Source organism: Siniperca chuatsi, linkage group LG12, assembly GCF_020085105.1.
Source record: "Siniperca chuatsi isolate FFG_IHB_CAS linkage group LG12, ASM2008510v1, whole genome shotgun sequence".
In the NCBI taxonomy this organism is placed as follows: domain Eukaryota; kingdom Metazoa; phylum Chordata; class Actinopteri; order Centrarchiformes; family Sinipercidae; genus Siniperca; species Siniperca chuatsi.
Genome location: NC_058053.1, coordinates 814,888 through 834,657, shown reverse-complemented (window position 1 = coordinate 834,657; position 19,770 = coordinate 814,888). Strand labels below are relative to the sequence as shown.

At 39.7% G+C, this 19,770-nt stretch overlaps 1 protein-coding gene across 1 annotated transcript in view; it reads right to left on the bottom strand.

The window, feature by feature from the left end:
* The window catches only part of tmprss3a (transmembrane serine protease 3a), a 62,200-nt gene that overhangs the window by 2,409 nt on the left and 40,021 nt on the right, over positions 1-19,770 (bottom strand). The window contains exons 8-13 of the mRNA XM_044215710.1: positions 12,019-12,065; positions 10,143-10,308; positions 6,100-6,269; positions 4,799-4,894; positions 4,407-4,549; positions 2,449-2,601 (exon numbers count right to left, since the gene is read on the bottom strand). Coding sequence (XP_044071645.1) covers positions 2,449-2,601; positions 4,407-4,549; positions 4,799-4,894; positions 6,100-6,269; positions 10,143-10,308; positions 12,019-12,065 — 775 coding nt within the window. The remainder of the gene's footprint in view (positions 1-2,448; positions 2,602-4,406; positions 4,550-4,798; positions 4,895-6,099; positions 6,270-10,142; positions 10,309-12,018; positions 12,066-19,770) is intronic.

The following is a 19,770-nucleotide window of genomic DNA, read 5'->3' as shown; positions in this document are numbered from 1 at the left end:
TCGGTCCAACATCACACAACAAGGTCAGCTGGTCACAGCTGGTACTATGCAGTGGTCAATTAGTCAAGGTTTAACTGAAGAAACAGTAGACTGTTTAACTGCAGTTTTTCTTCAAATTCCCCTTTTTAAAATTTAGTTTTTCAGTCCTCACTCAGAACAACCTCATGGCCATGTTTAAGAGTTCCATAATATAATTACTCTACCATTACTAATATTAATATTACAACTTCATATTTACTACACGGTTGTTGTGTTCAGTAAGGCGTGACAGTGAGCCAGCATGCAGAGTACCAGAGTACAGATAGACATTTAAATTCATCTGTTGCACAAAGCTGTCTAGTTCTTGCCTGTCTTAAGTAGGATTAATTTGCTATGAATTCTAGAAAATAACTAAACAATGGCTGGCTGAGTAATTGCGTCAGTTTAGCTCCCTTCACTCCAGCAGAAAATGTTTCTTCTTACAGTTATTCTGACATTTTACAGTGACCATTTAGAGTGGAACAACAGTAGAATAAAATTTCAGTTCAGTGCAGACCTGTACTGAGCTGAGATGCTGTGGCAGGGTTCAGTGCTAATGCTAACTCATCACTCAGTCAGTATCATTTGTCCATAGAAGCTATCCTGAGCCTGACAGTGTCTTCACTGCTGTATATTTCCAACAGATTACTGCTCTCTCTAAAAACTCTTTCCCTTCTCATTACTCGCTCCACAACACTGTTAACACACCACTAATTATGAACCATGTTTTCCCTTTTGTCATTTGGTGTCACTAGTCTGCAGGTGTCACTGATTGTTGCTGTGGAAACGTGGGTCTTAGTTCAGAGTTAGCCTGGTGGTAGGATGGCTAACTTTTTAGTCAGTCTTTATTTTTGTAAGAACTGTCCTTGCATTAGATTAATAATCTAAGAGCAAAATTAAGACTGACCTGACACTACAGACCAGTCTAAAATATCTTTGTGAAACTGGCCCCAGGACCCTGAAATTGATGCAGCTAAATGGAATTCAGCCATCATTCAATTCAATTCAATTTTATTTATATAGCACCAATTCATAACAGAAGTTATCTCATTGCACTTTTCCTATAGAGCAGGTCTAGACAGTACTCTTCATTTTATTATTTACACCTGTGCTTTTCCTACTGTGACATGTCAACATGCCTTCTGTGAGACATAGCTATGGATGAAAGGTCTTTTGCTTTGGATAACATACAGAAAACACTGTCAAGTTTACATTGGAACTACTTTGTAGTCCATCATAATGGGTTGACAAGGCTCTTACAGTGTGTTCACATCAAACGCGAAGCAGATTTTCAACTTGAGTTACTATTGTGAGTTTGACCATGGGACCATTTGTGTTTATTCGCGTTACTTGCCCGAGTTACACCAACTATAGGCGTTCCGTCTCAACTGCAAAGCGCATGTCCATCTGTCTCCGGTGAGTGTCAGTTTCATAAGTGGTGTGTCATAATCAATAAATATCAAAATATAATCAAAATATATAACTGCATCTAGCAAGTCACACATCAGCTGAATTAATCTGGCTTACTACAGTGGTATGAACCCAAAATAAACAGATGTTGCTGCGATTTAATCGCAATAAACGGATCAAAAGGATGCTGAAATAACTACATCATGATGCCGATTTGTAAAAAGTCTGAGTTCATGCTTTGTCAGGTCTTCAACAACAACTTTTAAAATGCTTGTTTTCTGAATGGAGTTCAGATCTATCAGGCCTAATGCTAGTGCTAACTTGGTTCATAGGAAAGTACAACCAATAGCTGGAATCAAGTAACAGACACATTTTCAGAACTTACCAGGTGGTCCAACTTCCTCGCTTACTTTTCTCCAAGCAATCTCCTTTTTTGTCCGGTCTGTATAAATATGAAGTAGTATCACAGAGCTCTGGGTGCCCACAGACAGCTACAATAATTTTCTTCTCTATTTCTGATTCAACATAAGGAGAATCTCAATGCTGATAGGCTTTAGCAAGACAGCATCGCAAATTTATTGTGCGAGTTGAAGCTTTTCAATTAAATTCAGTTTTATTTATACAGCGCCAATTCATAACAGAAGTTATCTCATTGCACTTGCACAAGGCTTTTCAACATGACGTGAATTTTGCGCATTTGTGTCGCGTAATTTGCATCTTTGCATTGACTATTTAGTCACGCCCTGCGAAAAATTCGCTTTGCGTTTGGTATGAACACACCATTACAAATGCAGCTTTCCTTTGTTTGAATATATCTATATTTAGTGTTCCTCAGTATCCCAAACTCAAATGTGTGTGTCCAACATAAACATGCTGACCATACAGTGAATCCTCTGTTGACATATAGACAAATTTCTGGGCTTGAGGCACAAGTTCAGTACTAGTCTTACGTTCTCCAAAAGCCAAACCTTTGTAGGTCTGGTCCTTAAAGAGGCAGGACACAGCTTGTCGTGTACTGACCTCCATCTGTTGGTGGATCCAGCTAAGCGACTGTGTAATGCGAGTGTAAACACCCGGCTTGTTCCTCATAGCGCAGCCAATTCCCCAACTGGTTGCTCCAACCAGCTTCCATACAGATGAGTCCTCACAGGCCAGAGGACCTCCACTGTCCCCCTGAGGAGACACACAGTTGAGACACACAGTCTTATCTTCCAAATTGTCCTTCACAGCCTCATAAACAGATGACATTCAGGCAAAGGAGAAAGTAAATCATTACATTTCCTGTTGTTATAATAGAGACAATTTTTGTGAAGTTTTGGGGGTATTTTATAGTCAGTACTTTTTATTTCTATTATGTTTTTAAAGGATTTTAGTACAGTTAAATGACCAAGAGACATTTGTAGTCAGTGCAGATCAGCTGAACATGCAAAATGTAAAAGTTGTTATTCTATGTGGTTGTAAATTATGTGCAAGCATATAATTCAACAAATATTAAGAATAACATTTCCAGTAATACATGAGTTATAACTTCAGTTTTTCCAGTTCCTTGTGTTCTGTGTAACTACTATCTTAATTCCTATTTCTTTCTTAAAAACTCAAAAATGCGTGCCCTTAATATTTGAACTGTCTTGGAACTCTATTTTCCCTATATTAGTACCAAATTACATAGTCCTTTCCAGGGAAATTCTGAAGAAATTCCGGGACCTGTAAAATAAAGTTGCCAAATTCACACCATTACAGTTCAGTGATGTCTCACAAGGAGCAGTAAGCCAGCAAACGAGAGTAAAGTCATTGGGCCTCATGCATTAATGTTTCGTTCAGGCTGCCCTGCCAACACCTCTGTAGAAAGATTCGTGGACGCTCTGATGTAGATGAAATAGGTGGCAAAGTTCGTTCAAATGCTTGGTAGCAAAATACAAGTGAAGGACATCTAAATTCTGATTGGTGCCGCTCAGAGCTCATTACCAAGTGCCCCTTCCCTTGATGCCCACACCATCCAAGGCTCACATAGAAAATTAATGACTTCCGGTCACTTTGACGCTGTCGCCGGCGGCGGTCTCAACGCCCAGTTACAGTGGACGGGATATGCCAGATCTATCACCAGTCTCTCTCTGGAAGGTCCTAGCAGGACACCGTCAGCGGTGGTTACTTGCAGATGAGGTGGAGCGGGATTACTGTGGATCGTTTTGTCTCTGATACAAATTGAGGCTCCTGAACGGCACACAGGTTTGCAGAATCTGCATCAGTAACCTAATCATCTTTAATAAGTGTAAACATTTAAAATTATTAAATGAATAAATAATTGTATAACATTTTTGTTATGTGTTTTCATTAAGTAAATTGCTTTTTCATCATCATTATTAATAATTCAGAGCATTTGTGTGTATTGGCTTAAGTGTGGTCTATAGGCACTGTTCAATTCTTCCCACTTGTTCTTAGGTAAGATCAAAATTTAAGAGTGCCTCAAACATTGTTAAATAAAATTTTTAAAAATCTAATCTGTGCATATGTATGATTCATACATGAGGCATTTTGTAATGTTTTTTCTGCATGAACATCATCTGGTTTATATTATACTTAAAGTTATGTATATATATTTAAAGACCTGTAAGCCTTGGAACTCTCCCGATATGTTGCTAAGGTTGAGTTTCACTTCCAAATAATGAACGTTCTCGCACGTCTGCTTTACCAAATGCAAATGATTCCCAGCCCATATTCAGCCTTAATATAAAAGATAAATGGATGGTTTTGCTCTTTTATTTGGTGCAAACAAAGAGATGTTAGCAGCCACCAAGTGATGTGGGAAGTCTGGATCCCAGTGCCCTCTTGCAATATGTAACTGATTGGGTTCACAATAACACTTCTTCAAGTTCATTTGACACTGAAGCCTCGTAGTCCAAATATCCCCTTACAACTTTGCTCTTTTTAGAAAACCTGTAATCAGTTGGTGTTTAATGCTTAAAGAAAACCATCTGTACCTGACAGGAGTCGGTTCCTCCCTCCAGGTATCCTGCACAGATCATCCAGGAGGAGATGAAGCCATGGTAAACCTCTGGCTGATTGCAGGTCTTAGTGGAGAGGAGTGGCACCATGGCTGAGCGCAGAACCACACTGGTCTCTCCTGGAAAATCCACAGCATTTCAAGCATGTATGTGTCAGAGAGGACAGGACCACAAATATTTAAGTAATGAAATTATTACATTACACCAAATTTTAAATGTAGCTGTGCCTGGGTGGGTGAAATAATAGATTAGAAATCAGCTGTTTTTCATATTTATAGGAAAAGTGTAATGAGATAACTTCTGTTAACGAATTGGCGCTATGTAAATAAAATTGAACTGAAAAATAAATAAATTGAATTCAGACTCACCTTCATCCTCAGTTGCTCCCCACCCAGAGATCCAGCACATGGTGCCCTCCCCAAACTCCTGCCCATAGTTCGGCAGGCAGATGGGCTCCACAAAGCCTACAGAGGAGAATTTTAATGAACTACATCTCCCAGAATATCAGACATGCTGTACACAACAGTGTGTGTGCAGTTTCCACCATAATCAATATCAATCAACCATGCAGCTAATGTGTAATTACACCCAAATCCTGTTTTCAGGTGGTGGCTACTGCAGCTTCACACAGCAAACTCCATTTACGCTAAAATGTGCAGAAGTGAATAAAGGTGAAGACTAATGGATGGGAGCTGAGACTCAGACCTCAGACATCTGCTACACATAATGCCACTCAGGTGTCAGAGAGCAACAAACCTCAGAGGGAGGAGAGAGAGAATAAATCTCAACTTCATTTTAAAACGAGTTAAGGCTGCAAGTGACTTTCGATCTCTGTAGGGCATAAAGCAGACTCCAACATGTTAAGCAATGAGCTTAGATATAAATTATATATTATTTATTTTAATTATATATGCCCCGAGGCCCAGACCCTCAGGGTTCCCAAAGGCCCCAGATTGTCTGTGTGGCAATTTCTTTTTGAAAAACTTAATTGATTAAAAACCTGATAAACAAAATTAATAGTTTTTTAAATATACACCACCAAAGCACAATATATAAACATAAATAGTAAGGGCCTTAAGGTGGTTCAGGACATTTTACCCAATCTTGCTCAGAGCCATTCTAAAAAAATTATGTACGAGGTATAACATCTTATGTCTAACATGTTAACATTTGCTTGATGTTGCTTGACAATCCTGCAGAAACAGATTAACAACAATATTAACTGCAGTACTACAGCATCCTAACATGGATCCTCAAAAACGAAAAATGAAAATTTTAACTATAGAGAGCTGCTGTTGTGTTGCGGTAAGCATATTGTCTCATTTCTGGTCGCCGGTGCTTGTGCGTTACTGGTAGCGTATTTTTGCTGCTCTAGCTCATCATAGTTAACGCAGGGCTGTTCCAATCTGAATGCCCGTTTACATATGTTCACACCAGAAAGCTGCACAGTACAACCATAGTTTGATCTGTTAGCTTGAGCAGCTTCACTGGAACAGGGTGAGATTATGTGCTTTGCTAAAGGGCACCTCAGATCCTGTCAGTCTAGGGACTAAATGTTGTCTGATGTTGAAACTGCTGAGATTCAATAGAAGAGGTCTGGACAGCTTTGATCTATGAATGAATGAATGTATGTATGAACATAGAACAGGATGTAAGAGGACACCACTACCATTGAAAACAAGTGACGTGGCCAGTTTCAACAGTGCAATGTCGTAGTCCAGTCCTTTGGGCCTGTAGCGAGTGTGGTATATGATCTTCTCCACAGCTAGAGACTGAGCCCCGTGGACCGGCTGCTCCGTCAGCCCCACATGGACCGCCCACATGGAGGGGTCTGCAAACCTGTTGACAGACAACAGAGGAGAAGATACAGTGAAACAGAATATGTCAGCATGTGAGGGACACTGAAATAAAATCCTACAACCTACAGTAGTTTTCTTTCTTGGCACTTTCCTACTGAATAGAAGCCACTCACAACATTTAAAGGCAAGTCACATGTCCAATAAACAAGTTGCGTATTTAGTGGACAGAGTTTGGAGGCCTGTCACCCTGCCAGGTTAAAAGAGTTAGTGGGGAGAAATTTGATTCCAGCTCTTACAACTTTAACTACGCATGATGGATTGTTTGTGCTCTCTGCTGTGTTCATGTCTACATTGCAGCCATATGCAGCAGAGCAAGAAGCTGGCTACATCTGACAACTTCTTCAATAACCAAGAAATCAATCAATCAAACCTGGGTGACAGGACGAGGTAGTTCATACTTCAATACTTCCTGTACGGTGATGTCAGCACAGAGCAGGTTCATGCTCACCAACATAGTCAGTGTATGATGCTTCATATTAAGGACACCAAAGAAATAAAAGAGGAAAAGATCTAATGTTAGCCGTCACTACTGTCTATGTAGCTGACAGGTCCCCTGATTTGAGCAAATCTACATTCTCATTTAGAGCAGATGGGATGCTATTCTATTTTCTTCTTCTTTTGAGGATGTCGATTGGATTTCAGAAGCAGGGAGGTTAATAAATAAGGCTCTACAATAAAACATTTTTTTATATATACAGTGCATCCAGAAAGTATTCACAGCTCTTTAGACATGCACTGTAGACATGGTGAGTAAGTTTGTCCATGAAACATGATGTCATCCATAGAAACGGGGTCAACCCCGCCCCTCCTCTTCTTTCAGTAAAAGTTGTTCTCAGCAGCTTTGTGAAAAGGTCTGAAGAAGGAACTCTTAGCTAGGAGCCTTTAGCACCATTCCGGAGGACTCTATCAAGTATCTACGGCATCTGGAAAGTATTCACAGCGCTTTGTCCACATTTTGTTATGTTACAGCCTCATTCCAAAATGGATTAAATTCATTATTTTCCTCAAAATTCTGCAAACAATACCCCATAATGACAATGTGAAAGAAGTTTGTTTGAAATCTTTGCAAATTTATTAAAAATAAAAAAAACGAAAAAAACCACATGTACATAAGTATTCACAGCCTTTGCTCAATACTTTGTTGAAGCACCTTTGGCACCAATTACAGCCTCAAATCTTTGAGCATGATGCTACAAGCTTGGCACACCTATTTTTGGGCAGTTTCTCCCCTTCTTCTTTGCAGGACCTCTCAAGCTCCATCAGGTTGGATGGGGAGCGTCGGTGCACAGCCATGTTCAGATCTCTCCAGAGATGTACAGTCGGGTTCAGGTCTGGGCTCTGGCTGGCCCACTCAAGGACATTCACAGAGCTGTCCCGTAGCCACTCCTTTGTTATCTGGGCTGTGTGCTTAGGGTCGTTGTCCTGTTGGAAGATGAACCTTCGCCCCAGTCTGCAGTCCAGAGCGCTCTGGAGCAAGTTTTCATCATTGATGTCTCTGTACATTGCTGCATTCATCTTTCCCTCGATCCTGACTAGTCTCCCAGTTCCTGTCACTGAAAAACATCCCCACAGCATGATGCTGCCACCGCCATGCTTCACTATAGGGATGGTATTGGCCAGGTGATGAGCGGTGCCTGATGTCCTCCGGACATGACACTTGCCATTCAGGCCAAAGAGTTCAATCTTTGTTTCATCAGACCAGAGAATTTTGTTTCTCATGGTCTGAGAGTCCTTCAGGTGCCTTTTGGCAAACTCCAGGCAGGCTGTCATGTGCCTTTTACCGAGGAGTGGCTTCCGTCTGGCCACTCTACCATACAGGCCTGATTGGTGGAGTGCTGCAGAGATGGTTGTTCTTCTGGAAGGTTCTCCTCTCTCCACAGAGAAACGCTGGAGCTCTGTCAGAGTGACTATCGGGTTCTTGGTCACCTCCCTGACTGAGGCCTTTCTCCCCCGATCGCTCAGTTTGGCCGGGTGGCCAGCTCCAGGAAGAGTCCTGGTGGTTCCAAACTTCTTCCATCTACAGATGATGGAGGCCACTGTGCTCATTGGGACCTTCAATGCTACAGAAATTTTTCTGTACCCTTCCCCAGAGCTGTGCCTCGATACAATCCGGTCTCAGAGGTCAACAGACTTCATGGCTTGGTTTGTGCTCTGACATGCACTGTTAACTGTGGGACCTGTGTGTGCGCCTTTCCAAATCATGTCCAATCAACTGAATATACCACAGGTCGACTCCAATCAAGTTGTAGAAACATCTCAAGTATGATCAGTGGAAACAGAATGCACCTTTGCTGTGTCATGGCAAAGGCTGTGAATACTTATGTACATGTGATTTTTTTCGTTTTTTTATTTTTAATAAATTTGCAAAGATTTCAAACAAACTTCTTTCACATTGTCATTATGGGGTATTGTTTGCAGAATTTTGAGGAAAATAATGAATTTAATCCATTTTGGAATGAGGCTGTAACATAACAAAATGTGGACAAAGCGCTGTGAATACTTTCCAGATGCCGTAGATACTTGATAGAGTCCTCCGGAATGGTGCTAAAGGCTCCTAGCTAAGAGTTCCTTCTTCAGACCTTTTCACAAAGCTGCTGAGAACAACTTTTACTGAAAGAAGAGGAGGGGCGGGGTTGACCCCGTTGCTATGGATGACATCATGTTTCATGAACAAACTTACTCACCATGTCTACAGTGATTGGTTGGCAGGTGGTCTGTGTCAGTGAATGTATTTACCAGGGTTTCTGTAGAGTTCATCAAGTTAAATTTAAGACACACAGAATGCAATTTAATACCTGTTTCAGAGTCACATCGGTAAAAGTTTTAAAGTATGATGGCAAACCAGACGCTATGGCTTACAATTATTTATTATGTCACATTATTTTCAGTACTTCCCAGCAGTTTGACAATAATTCCTAATTAATTAAATTAATGCAACGTGGCAGAATACAGATGGATTAACCAATAAAAAATGATTCAAGTTCATTTATGTTTTTGCTAAAATTGACACTTGCCAATGATGAGAGGATTATGAGAGGATGAGCTTCCTAGCTACTGTAGCTAGCAGTAGTGACAGTGCAGCCTGAAACTCCACTCCACTCATTTCAGACAGACAGCTGAGATACTCATCAGCTTTGCAAACTGCAAGAAGTGCAGTGTTGTGCAAACCATCATCTCCAGAGCTGAATTGAGCTTTTGGATTGGATCCATATTAATTCCCCTGCCATCAAATATGCTATTAAAAAAGAATTATTTTTAATTATATTTTTCCAAACCACTGTTGTAAGCAGGCTCTATACCTGTAGCAGGTAACTGATTGTGAGTAGTGCTTAGTCACTTAGGAGTTCTGTGGACTATCTCTAACTTCTCTCAGACTGAGGATCTACCTTTAGCTCTAAAATGCTTTGTGAAACACTCTTGGACCAGAAACTTAAGACACTTAAGAGTAAGTAGTCTTAAAGTTAGGACTAACATGCCCATTAATTTCAGGAATTAATACTTGGCTAGTTTGGAGCTCATTAGGATGTTTTGTGAATATGGCCCCAGATACTATATAATCCTTTCCTGCATCATCTTTGATTGATGTTCAGTTGCAACTTATTTTTAGGAGAATAACTGTGCTGTTAACATACTGTGCCCAGTAATAAGTCCCTTGTCCTCTTGTCAAATTTAGTGATTTTAACGGAGAAGACATAAGGCATACTTTTCTCTCTAAAACGTACCCATTGTTGAGCTTTAATTAGCAACTATACACAAACCAATTGGTAATTTGCCATATTAGGTGTCTCCTCTGGATGCTTGCACAGTATAACATCTCATATGTAGATTGTTTGAGTTTGCATGTGTGACTCACCCATACACACAGTGTGCTGCAGTGAGGATCCAGCTTGATGTTATGATGGAGCCTCCGCACAGGTGTTCACTGCTAAAGTGGAGGCTGACCTGCCATGGGAACTGACCCGGCTTGGAGATGTTACCTCCGACGATACGAGTGTTGTATTGAGGCCTGGAGCCGCACTCTGAGGACAGATGTGTGGAGGGTCATAGGTCAGCTCGTGCACCTCTAAGGCATGAATGCAAACACAATACTAATTCACATGCAGTGGATTAACACTATGTCCTTGAGGGCTGATACTGGCCTTTACTAAAAATCAGTCAGTAACAGCCAGTCCGTTCCTGAGTTTCTCCTACCACTGAATAGCTGCTGTGGGTCAGTCACTTTGCCTTGGAGAGCTGCTATCAATAAAATAAATTCTCTGTTGTTTCAGCTATTTCAGTGGAGAGTTTCACGGTCGCATGATATGTTCAGAGGTTTTTACCAGCCTGACCACTCAGGAAATCTCAAGGAAAACATTTGAAACTTAAGTTTATTTACATGAAAAGGATTAATCTAATGGGGCACTGTAGTGATTTAGTATTGCACCTCTATGATGTTGGGGGACTCACAAGAGACATTAAAAAAAGAATGATCAAAATCAGCTGATGACATTATCAGGGGTTTTCCGCAAACTTGACAAAGCTCTTTCAGAACCACAGAAGAAATTATACAACTGTCAGAGTATCTCTTTCCCCTGCTCCTAGTGTTTTTGTTGTTTCCCCCCCCATCCCCTGTGTATGAGAGCGTGTGTGGGTGTGTGTGTGTTTCTGGGCATGCCGTTACGGTCTCCCTCCTGCTGCTGAGATCACTGGCATAACTGCTACTCATCTACAATCAAGACACGCAGTATATCAACCCGGCTCACCTCTCCAGTCTTTACCAGATCATTCAGTGCACTTCAGTGGTGCTAAGCTAAGGCCAAACTTTCTAGTTCTTGTTTCTGTGCTTCGCTTGTATTCCTGCCTGACCCTGTTTTTTGCCTGTCCTTCAGATTGTCCGCCGCCTGTGATCTCAGCCAGCCATGCACACTGGTTTCCAATCAGTCCTCAGCCTCCAGCTCCTCACTCCACACCGACCACGTTAAGCCTACCTACTCTGCCTGCTCCGCTTGCCCAGAAACCCAGCTGGACACCCGGAAACACACCTGCTCCTGATCCACCTGGATCATTGCAGCCACTGGGAGTCCAGCTCAATCCAGATCTGGATTTCTGGTTTTTGTTTTGAACTTTTCAATAAACCTCCCTGTGTTGTAAACTGTCAAACCTACTCCGTGTGCTGCTTTTGGGTCTCAAGATCGTACATTTTAACAACAACTGTTTTCACAGGCATAGTGCACCTCCTGACAAGTCATCTGATCTTTATGTGTAAAATCGGTGGAGTGCCCCTTTAAAGCTTGAAAATATTAATCCAAATTATCGGCTATGAGAAGTTTTAACTAAAAGTATCAGTATCAACCTTCATAAATACATACTAGTTTAATCCTAGTACATGCAGACATATATGCACAAATACATAAAAGCCATATAAACACACTCATGCACACAAACAGTTTCCATATTTGTTATGTAATTACATTAAACCCTTGCTGTTTGCAGGTTAAAAATGTGTTTCATATGAACACCATGAAATTTAGTTGTGAGTTATTCACATTGGGGTGATTTATAAATACAGACTACTTGTCTTAGCAGGCAAATGTTGCAACACATACCTACATACACTTCAACAAAAACACACACAGAAGAAAACACATTTGCATGCCATGCAAGAACGTATGCACATGCAAGAGCACATTTGCTCTTTTCGACTCCATCATGACTTAATAGATCACTCAGTCTGCAGTATGTTTTCTCACCCAGACATTTCAGAGCGGTCACCTTCCCTGAGCTGCACTGAGTCTTACTGTGGTGACACAGGAGGTGGAGGTCAAATCACAGAGAAACTCAGCAAACATGGAGAAGTACTACAAGTTATGATTTTAAAGGTGTGGTATGCGATTCTGGAGAAATCCAATACCATGACAAATACCATGATATAGAGCGAACAACGACACAGCAAATAATGTAACTAAGATTAGCTAGGTTGTGGGTTAGAAAACTGTCCCTACAGTTGCTGTTGCGAAGCTATTAGCCAGAGAGGAACGAGATGGTTTCCCAGAGCTAGCACAGCAGCTCCAGACAGCAATACTCACAACTCTCCTGCTACTGTAGCTAACAGCACAACAACAGCATATTTTGGCAAACTAGAAAGTAAGATGAATGTCCGTAGGCAAGTCATTTAACGTTGCCTGACACACAAATCATGGCTGAAATAGTGTTATGTGGCCCGGTCTGACGCACTTTGTTGGTTTCCCATTTACAGAGCCAGGTCTGTGTTCAAACACCAGATTTTTCAGTGCACACACAGAACGGACAGCTAGCGGACTGTGAGGAGATATTCGCTGAATTTGACAAAAAGATGTGTAGTGAATTAAAATCGCATACCCCGCCTTTAATGTCCAGTGACTTTACAGATCGTTTGAAATTCAGAAAGTTCAGACGTAGAAGATTGGCTCCAACAGTTAGTGAAGAGCAGTTACACTCATCAAAGTCAATGAAGATATTTGACACATAAAGTAACTAAGTACATTTATTCATTCACTTCAATTTTATTTATATAGCACCAATTCAAATCAATTAAATTTTATTTATATAGCGCCAATTTATAACAGAAGTTATCTCATTGCACTTTTCCTATAGAGCAGGTCTAGACCGTACTCTTTATAATATTTACAGAGACCCAACAAATCCCACCATGAGCAAGCATTTGGTGACAGTGGCAAGAAAAAACTTTAGCAGAAACCTCGGACAGAACCAGACTCAATGGTGGGCGGCCATCCGCCGCTGCCGTGTTTTTTAAAAGAGAGAGAGAGAGAGAGAGAGAGAGAGATTTTGAGAGAGATTTTGAGAGAGAGATGGGGGAGTGGGGTTTGGGGAGTGGGGGGAGAGGGAGGCACAATGCAAAGACCATGTGGAATTATTATTTTTTTAAATGGTCGAATAGTAATTGTAGTAATTCATAACAGAAGTTATCTCACTGCACTTTTCATATAGAGCAGATCTAGACCGTACTCTTTTACTGTACTAAAGTACAACTGGAAGGTTCTGGCAGTTTATGTGAGTGCGTCCAATTTGGGACAGATCAGTTTACTTGTTGCTTCAGTTTATTTATCTGACAACTAGCCCCATTCTATAGTTCTCACAGAAAATCTTAGGGAAGCAGCTGTACAATGCTCTTTAACAGAAGAGGGGCAGTTAACCAGACATGCATTTGTCAAACCAACCAGTTAGTCCAATCCTTAAAGTCTTTTCTTCTAAAACCGAAATATACTGTTTGAAAATACTTCAGACAAAGCATGAATCTCACCTTGTCAAAGTTTGTTTTCGAGTGTGTACGTGGCTGTTGGGAAATAAAAATCCACTACAACTGCAGTTCTCACCAACCAACGCGTACCAACCGTCTCAAGTACCTAGAGGTCCTGGCTGCAGCCCGCGGGAAAGTGGGGTTGGACGTCCATTATGTTGGTAAGTGTTGATTTGCCTTGCTACAGTAATCTAAAAGCCTCATTCAAATCTCTAGATGAGTCAGAGAAGTTTTATTGCAGTAAAATTTTGTGGCTCGCACCCTGGCTTCTGCAGTCTATTCTGCAGGGTTTTTTAATGAATGGGTTGATGGGTGAGCATTTTCCCCCCAAAATATAAATGTATAGAATATACTATAAAAATAAATAAATAAAAGTACGTATTTGTCTGGGTTTCTTTACCTTAATGCTGACTGAAAATATTGTGTAGTCAAACTTCTTTATTAAAGTTTCTTTTATATATTATAATTAAAAATAATAATTATACATATATAGTATGCTGTGCATTATGTTATTGCCCAGATTGGCTAATTTGACAGTATCCCATTCAGACCAACACAGTGACATGACCATCTTTCAGACACTTAACCCCGTTTGGAACTGTCTCTGGATGGGACAAAGTTTAGGGAAGCGGATGTGCACTGCTCTTGGTGGAAAACCAAAACTAACTGTTTTAAAACACTTCTGATCAGGCATAAACCTCACCATTGTGTGGCACAAATATTAAATTCACCACCTCCGATAAGGGGCAGCTCACAACCACTTCCCTAAGCTTTTCGGTAAGAAGCATCCTGGAGTAGAGAGAGTCCCAAACAGAGCAATGGTGCTTATAAGCGAGGGGGAAGCAGAGGAGACCTGACACTGCAGTCCAAACATCAAAGTTTTTTTGTTTGTATTTTCCAATATGTTAAAATGAGCAATTATTGTTACATCTGTTGTGTTACGGGTCAAAATTGAAATTAAAATTCTCTTTATACATCCATGGGGTCTACCAGGCTCAATCGAGATGAGCTAGGCTTGAGCAGAATTGATCACCGGCGATCAATTTGATTATAACATATGTACAATCAATCAGTCATACCAGTTAATTTAACAAAAAGAAAGACAGAAAGAAATAACAGCTACATCAGAAGGTGATATAATACAAAAATTAAGATTAATTTTGGTGACAAAATTTAAGTTACTGATGTGCATTTCTTATTTGTTACACATTTAAGGGACTCAAAATAACATTCAATTTCAATTAGAAACAAAATGTAGTTTTATGAATATGAAATTTCCCTAATAAAATGAAAAAGTTAATAGTACATAAATTGATATCATTACATTCAAAATAAGTGATAATATTTTTCCCTTCAATGAATTTGCATTGTTGTTTTGCACAATATATAATTCTCAAAGTCTTTTTCCACACAAAGATGTATAAATATGTTATTTATGTCTTTACATGTTGAGTCCTGCACATTGAAGGAAAGGGCTGGGTAGACAAATCTTGAGATCCCTTCAGCTTCAGACAAAAGAAGCCTTTCTAAGATTGATAAATCTCTAAGAAGCTAGTTCAGTATTGTTTTAGTCGTTTTCAGTTTGGGGGAGAAATTAAGCAGTTGGCACTCCAAGAAGTTCTTACAGACATGAATACCTAGATATTTGACACATGTCTTAACAGGTATATTACATAAAGTTTTTTCCGCAGTCTAATACAAGCATAAAATTTCACATTTAGATTTATTGAGTTTTAAACATGATAAAATGTAAAGTATGCAATGACAGTAATTCAACCACGTTCACAAACAAAAAATCTGAAATTAGACATCCTTGACTAACTGATCTCCAAACAGGAAACCTTTTGTAGTGTACAGCATGTCACAACTGTCAATATTCTTATGAAACATTTCAACTGTCAATACAAAGTTATGGCAAAAACCAAAAGTTTGGAGTGCTTTAAATAAGAAACAATGTTCTACGGTATCGAATGCCTTATAAAAGTCAAGAAATACTACCATCAGTTTCAATGTTATCAGACTAATCCAGTAAAGCAAGGGCAAGTCTAATATTAGAACTTATGGGATGATTTGTCATAAAGCCCGTTTGCATTTCACTTATAATCTTGTCAAGATCTTTCTTTAAACATTTGGCAAATATTAAAGAGATAATCTTGTAATCTATGTTTAGGAGCACAAGAGGTCTCCAATTTTCTATCAGTAAATGATCTTTATCAGGCTTGAGGATTAGAGTTATTATGCCCTGTTTCATAGTTGTGGATATTTATTTTCTAAAAATACATTCTTTAAATAATTCCAATAAAGGACTTTCAATGATATCCCAAAAATGTACATAGAATTCAACAGAAAGCCCATCAATGCCTGGTGATTTCCCTTTTTTCATTGAGTGAATTGCCTCTGATATTTCGAGTTTTGTAATGATTGTTCACATTTCATCTTAAAGTGTTCTGAGATAGTGAGTGTACATTCTTTAATTGACTCAAATCTAACACAAACACGTTGCTGTCTGGTGTTTGCAGACTGCACTGAATTGTGATGGTTAGCTTGGTTGGTGATAGTTGTGTTAGCTTACACCTGACTGTGTAAACTCAAGCTCGCATGTCTGTATTCCACTGCAGCAGACATCGTAGACATCAGCCCAAGGATTCGTACGTGATATCACGTCATATGGAAGTGCTTCTGTCAGCTACACACACTTCCGTGTAGACAGTGGCGTCACTTACTGATCCTTAGCAGTTTTATTTCAGACAACAGCAGAAAGCTCTGCTGCGATTGATTTTTCAGAAATGCTCAAGTTTACTCGAAATGCTTGGGGAGAAGTAACATTAGCTTGTGTGGACGCTACTGCACTACTTGATCAATAAAAGAGCTAAGCTACTGAAAACAGCAACGCTACCACCACGCTACTAGTAACGCTGCTACTTGCAGCGCCACTACTGCCCAACACTGTATATGTTATCTATGTTCTCCTTCAGTCTTTTAATTTTTATTTCTTCTTCCTCTGAAAGATTATCATTAGCCATTAATGTCTTTAATTCATCCATAATACTGGTTTCTTTAGCTATATTATTTTGTGTCCGACTTGATCCTGACTTGCTCTGACGTCATGCACACGTGGGCAACGATAACCTCACGAAATCGAGGTGGCCGCAGTTGAGCAAGTATCTCTGCAGCATACCTGTCTATGGGGTGTGGATAGGGCCACGGATTACCTACAGAAGGAGATTGTTGTGTGACATCTATGTGTAGATTGGCTACGCCATTGCCAGTGTACATTGTCATGGTTAAGTATGCTGCCACACTTACACTGTCGCCAGACATCACTTTTTTCCCCCAACTTTGTAGAGCAATTTCAATTTATTCAATATACGGAGTATACATGTTCCAGACAGTTTTTCGCTTATTTTTGCTGCTCTAGCTCATCACAATTCATTTTTTCCGATTCTTTATTATTGTGAGTAACTATCTGCTATAAATTTAAATGTACACTAGTTCTGCTCAAGCACTCATAGCTCTCTCCTTCTTTTAATGACTTTCTCGCTAATCCCACAGTTTACACGCTATTCAGTTTTGCTAGCTACCGTTCTTTAGCTTAGCAGTTAGCAATGGCTTCTATCTCTCCCTCTCACTCTCCTGCTCTATGTGTCAAATGTTTAGCTATTCGATTAGCTATACAACTCCCGATTACACCCATCAGAGGTCACTAAAGTTAATGTTGAGTCGGTATGTACATATGCAAAGACAATGTTGGACTCCGTAGTTTTCTCTGGGCCACTGCCAAACCTGACCAGTGATGACATGTTTAGCCGCATGGCTTCATTCCGCCGCTGGCTGTCAAGGTGGTATCCAGCAAACGATGTGGGGTTTGTAGACTTTTGGGGAACATCTGATTAGGAGAAACAGATTTCATCCCACTTTGGATGGAGCAGCTCTCATATCTAGTAATCTGACTGATTTTATTAGTGGACCAAAACCATGACAACTCAGAGTTCAGACCAGGAGGAGGAGTTGCAGTCCTACATGGTTCTCTGCGCTTCCAGAGCAATTACCCACCCAAAATTCCTTAGTAACGGTGTCTGACCCCGACCACTTAAATGAATAAAACCAAAAGTTAACAGAAGAGAAGTTATATATAATTCAATTTTAAATATATACCGCCAATTCATAACAGAAGTTATCTCATTGCAATTTTCTCTTTAAAAATTGCAATTCAATACTCTTTAATAATAATATTATACATAAAAACCTAAACAAAAATGCTGAAATAGCACAACAAAATAGGAGAATTAAATGTGGACTTTTAAACATCAGATCTCTGTCATCTACTAGTGAATGATTTAATATCAGAGTATCATATTGACTTATTTTGTCTTACTGAAACCTGGCTGGGTCATGAAGAATACGTTAGCCTAAATGAATGCACTCCGCCCAGTAATATTAATACTCACGTTCCTCGAGGCATCGGCCTAGGAGGTGGAGTTGCAGCCATCTTCGACTCAAGCCTATTAATCAACCCTAAACCTAAACTAAATTATAACTCATTCAAAAGCCTCGTTCTTAGTCTTTCACACCCAATCTGGAAAACACGACAGCCAATTCTATTTGTTATAGTGTACCGTGCTCATGGTTCTTTTTCTGAATTCTTGAGTTGAGTTTGAGTTTTGATCAAGTTTAGTCGTTAAAACAGATAAAGTAATTATTGTAGGTTATTGTATCAATATTCATGTGGACGTTGAAAATGATAGTACTGCATTAATCTCATTGTTAGATTCGATTGGCTTTTGTCAGAGTGTACATAAACCCACTCACTGTTTTAACCACACCCTCAACCTTGTTGTGGTATATGGCATTGAAATTGAACATTTAATAGTCTTTCCACAGAATACTTCATTATTGGACCATTATTTAATAACTTTTGAACTCTTATTACTAGACTACATGCCATTAGGCAAAAACTCCTACTCTAGATGTCTATCTGATAGTGCTGTAGCTAACTTTAAGGAAGGGATCCCATCTGCATTTAATTCAATGCTATGTCTCAATATAACAGAGGACTCATATGCTAATTTCAGCCCCTCCCAAATTGACCATCATGTTGATAGTGCTGCAAACGACACTTGATTCTATCGCCCCTCTAAAAAAGAAGACAATAAAACAAAGAAGGTTAGCTCCATGGTATAACCCCCAAACACGCTTGAAAGGAAAGCCCTCTGTGATGTCTGAGCAGCCTACTACTCATCATTAATAGAGGAAAATAAAAAAACAACCCCAGGTTTCTTTTCAGCACTGTAGCCAGGCTGACAGAGAATCATAGCTCTATTGAGCCATATATTCCTATAGCCCTCTGTAGTAATAACTTCATGAGCTTAATGAGTTTAATAATAAAATTTGAACTATTAGAGAAAAAATTCATCATGTCCTGCCCTCAACCAGTAATGATTTATCTTCAAACACAGGAACCTTGCTGAATATTACAGAGACTGGAACATTCAATTGGCATTGAAGGAATCGCACTAAGCTGGTTTAAATCCTATCTATCAGGTCGATATCAGTTTTTACATGTTAATGGTGAGTCCTCCGTGCACGCCAAAGTTAGTCACGGAGTTCCACAAGGTTCTGTGCTTGGACCGATTCTATTCACCTTATATATGCTTCCTTTAGGCAATATTATTAGGAAGCACTCCATAAACTTTTATTGTTATGCGGATGATATCCAATTATATCTATCGATCAAGCCAGATGAAACTAACCAGTTAGCTGAACTTCAAGCATGCCTTAAGGACATAAAAACCTGGATGACCTGCAATTTTCTGATGTTAAACTCAGACAAAAGTTATTGTACTTGGCCCCAAATAACTCTGAGACAAATTATCTAAAGACATAGTTGCTCTAGAGATGGTATTGTCCTGGCCTCGAGCTTCACTGTAAGGAACCTCGGAGTTATCTTTGATCAGGATTTATCCTTTAACTCCCACGTGATACAAACTTCAAGGACTGCCTTCTTTCACCTAAGCAACATTGCAAAAATCAGGCACATCCTGTCTCAAAATGATGCAGAAAAACTAGTGCATGCATTTGTTACTTCTAGGTTGGACTACTGCAGTTCCTTATTATCCGGCTGCCCGAATAAGTCCCTTAAGACTCTCCAGTTGATCCAGAATAGTGCAACACGTGTACTAGGAAAAGAGATCATATTTCTCCAATA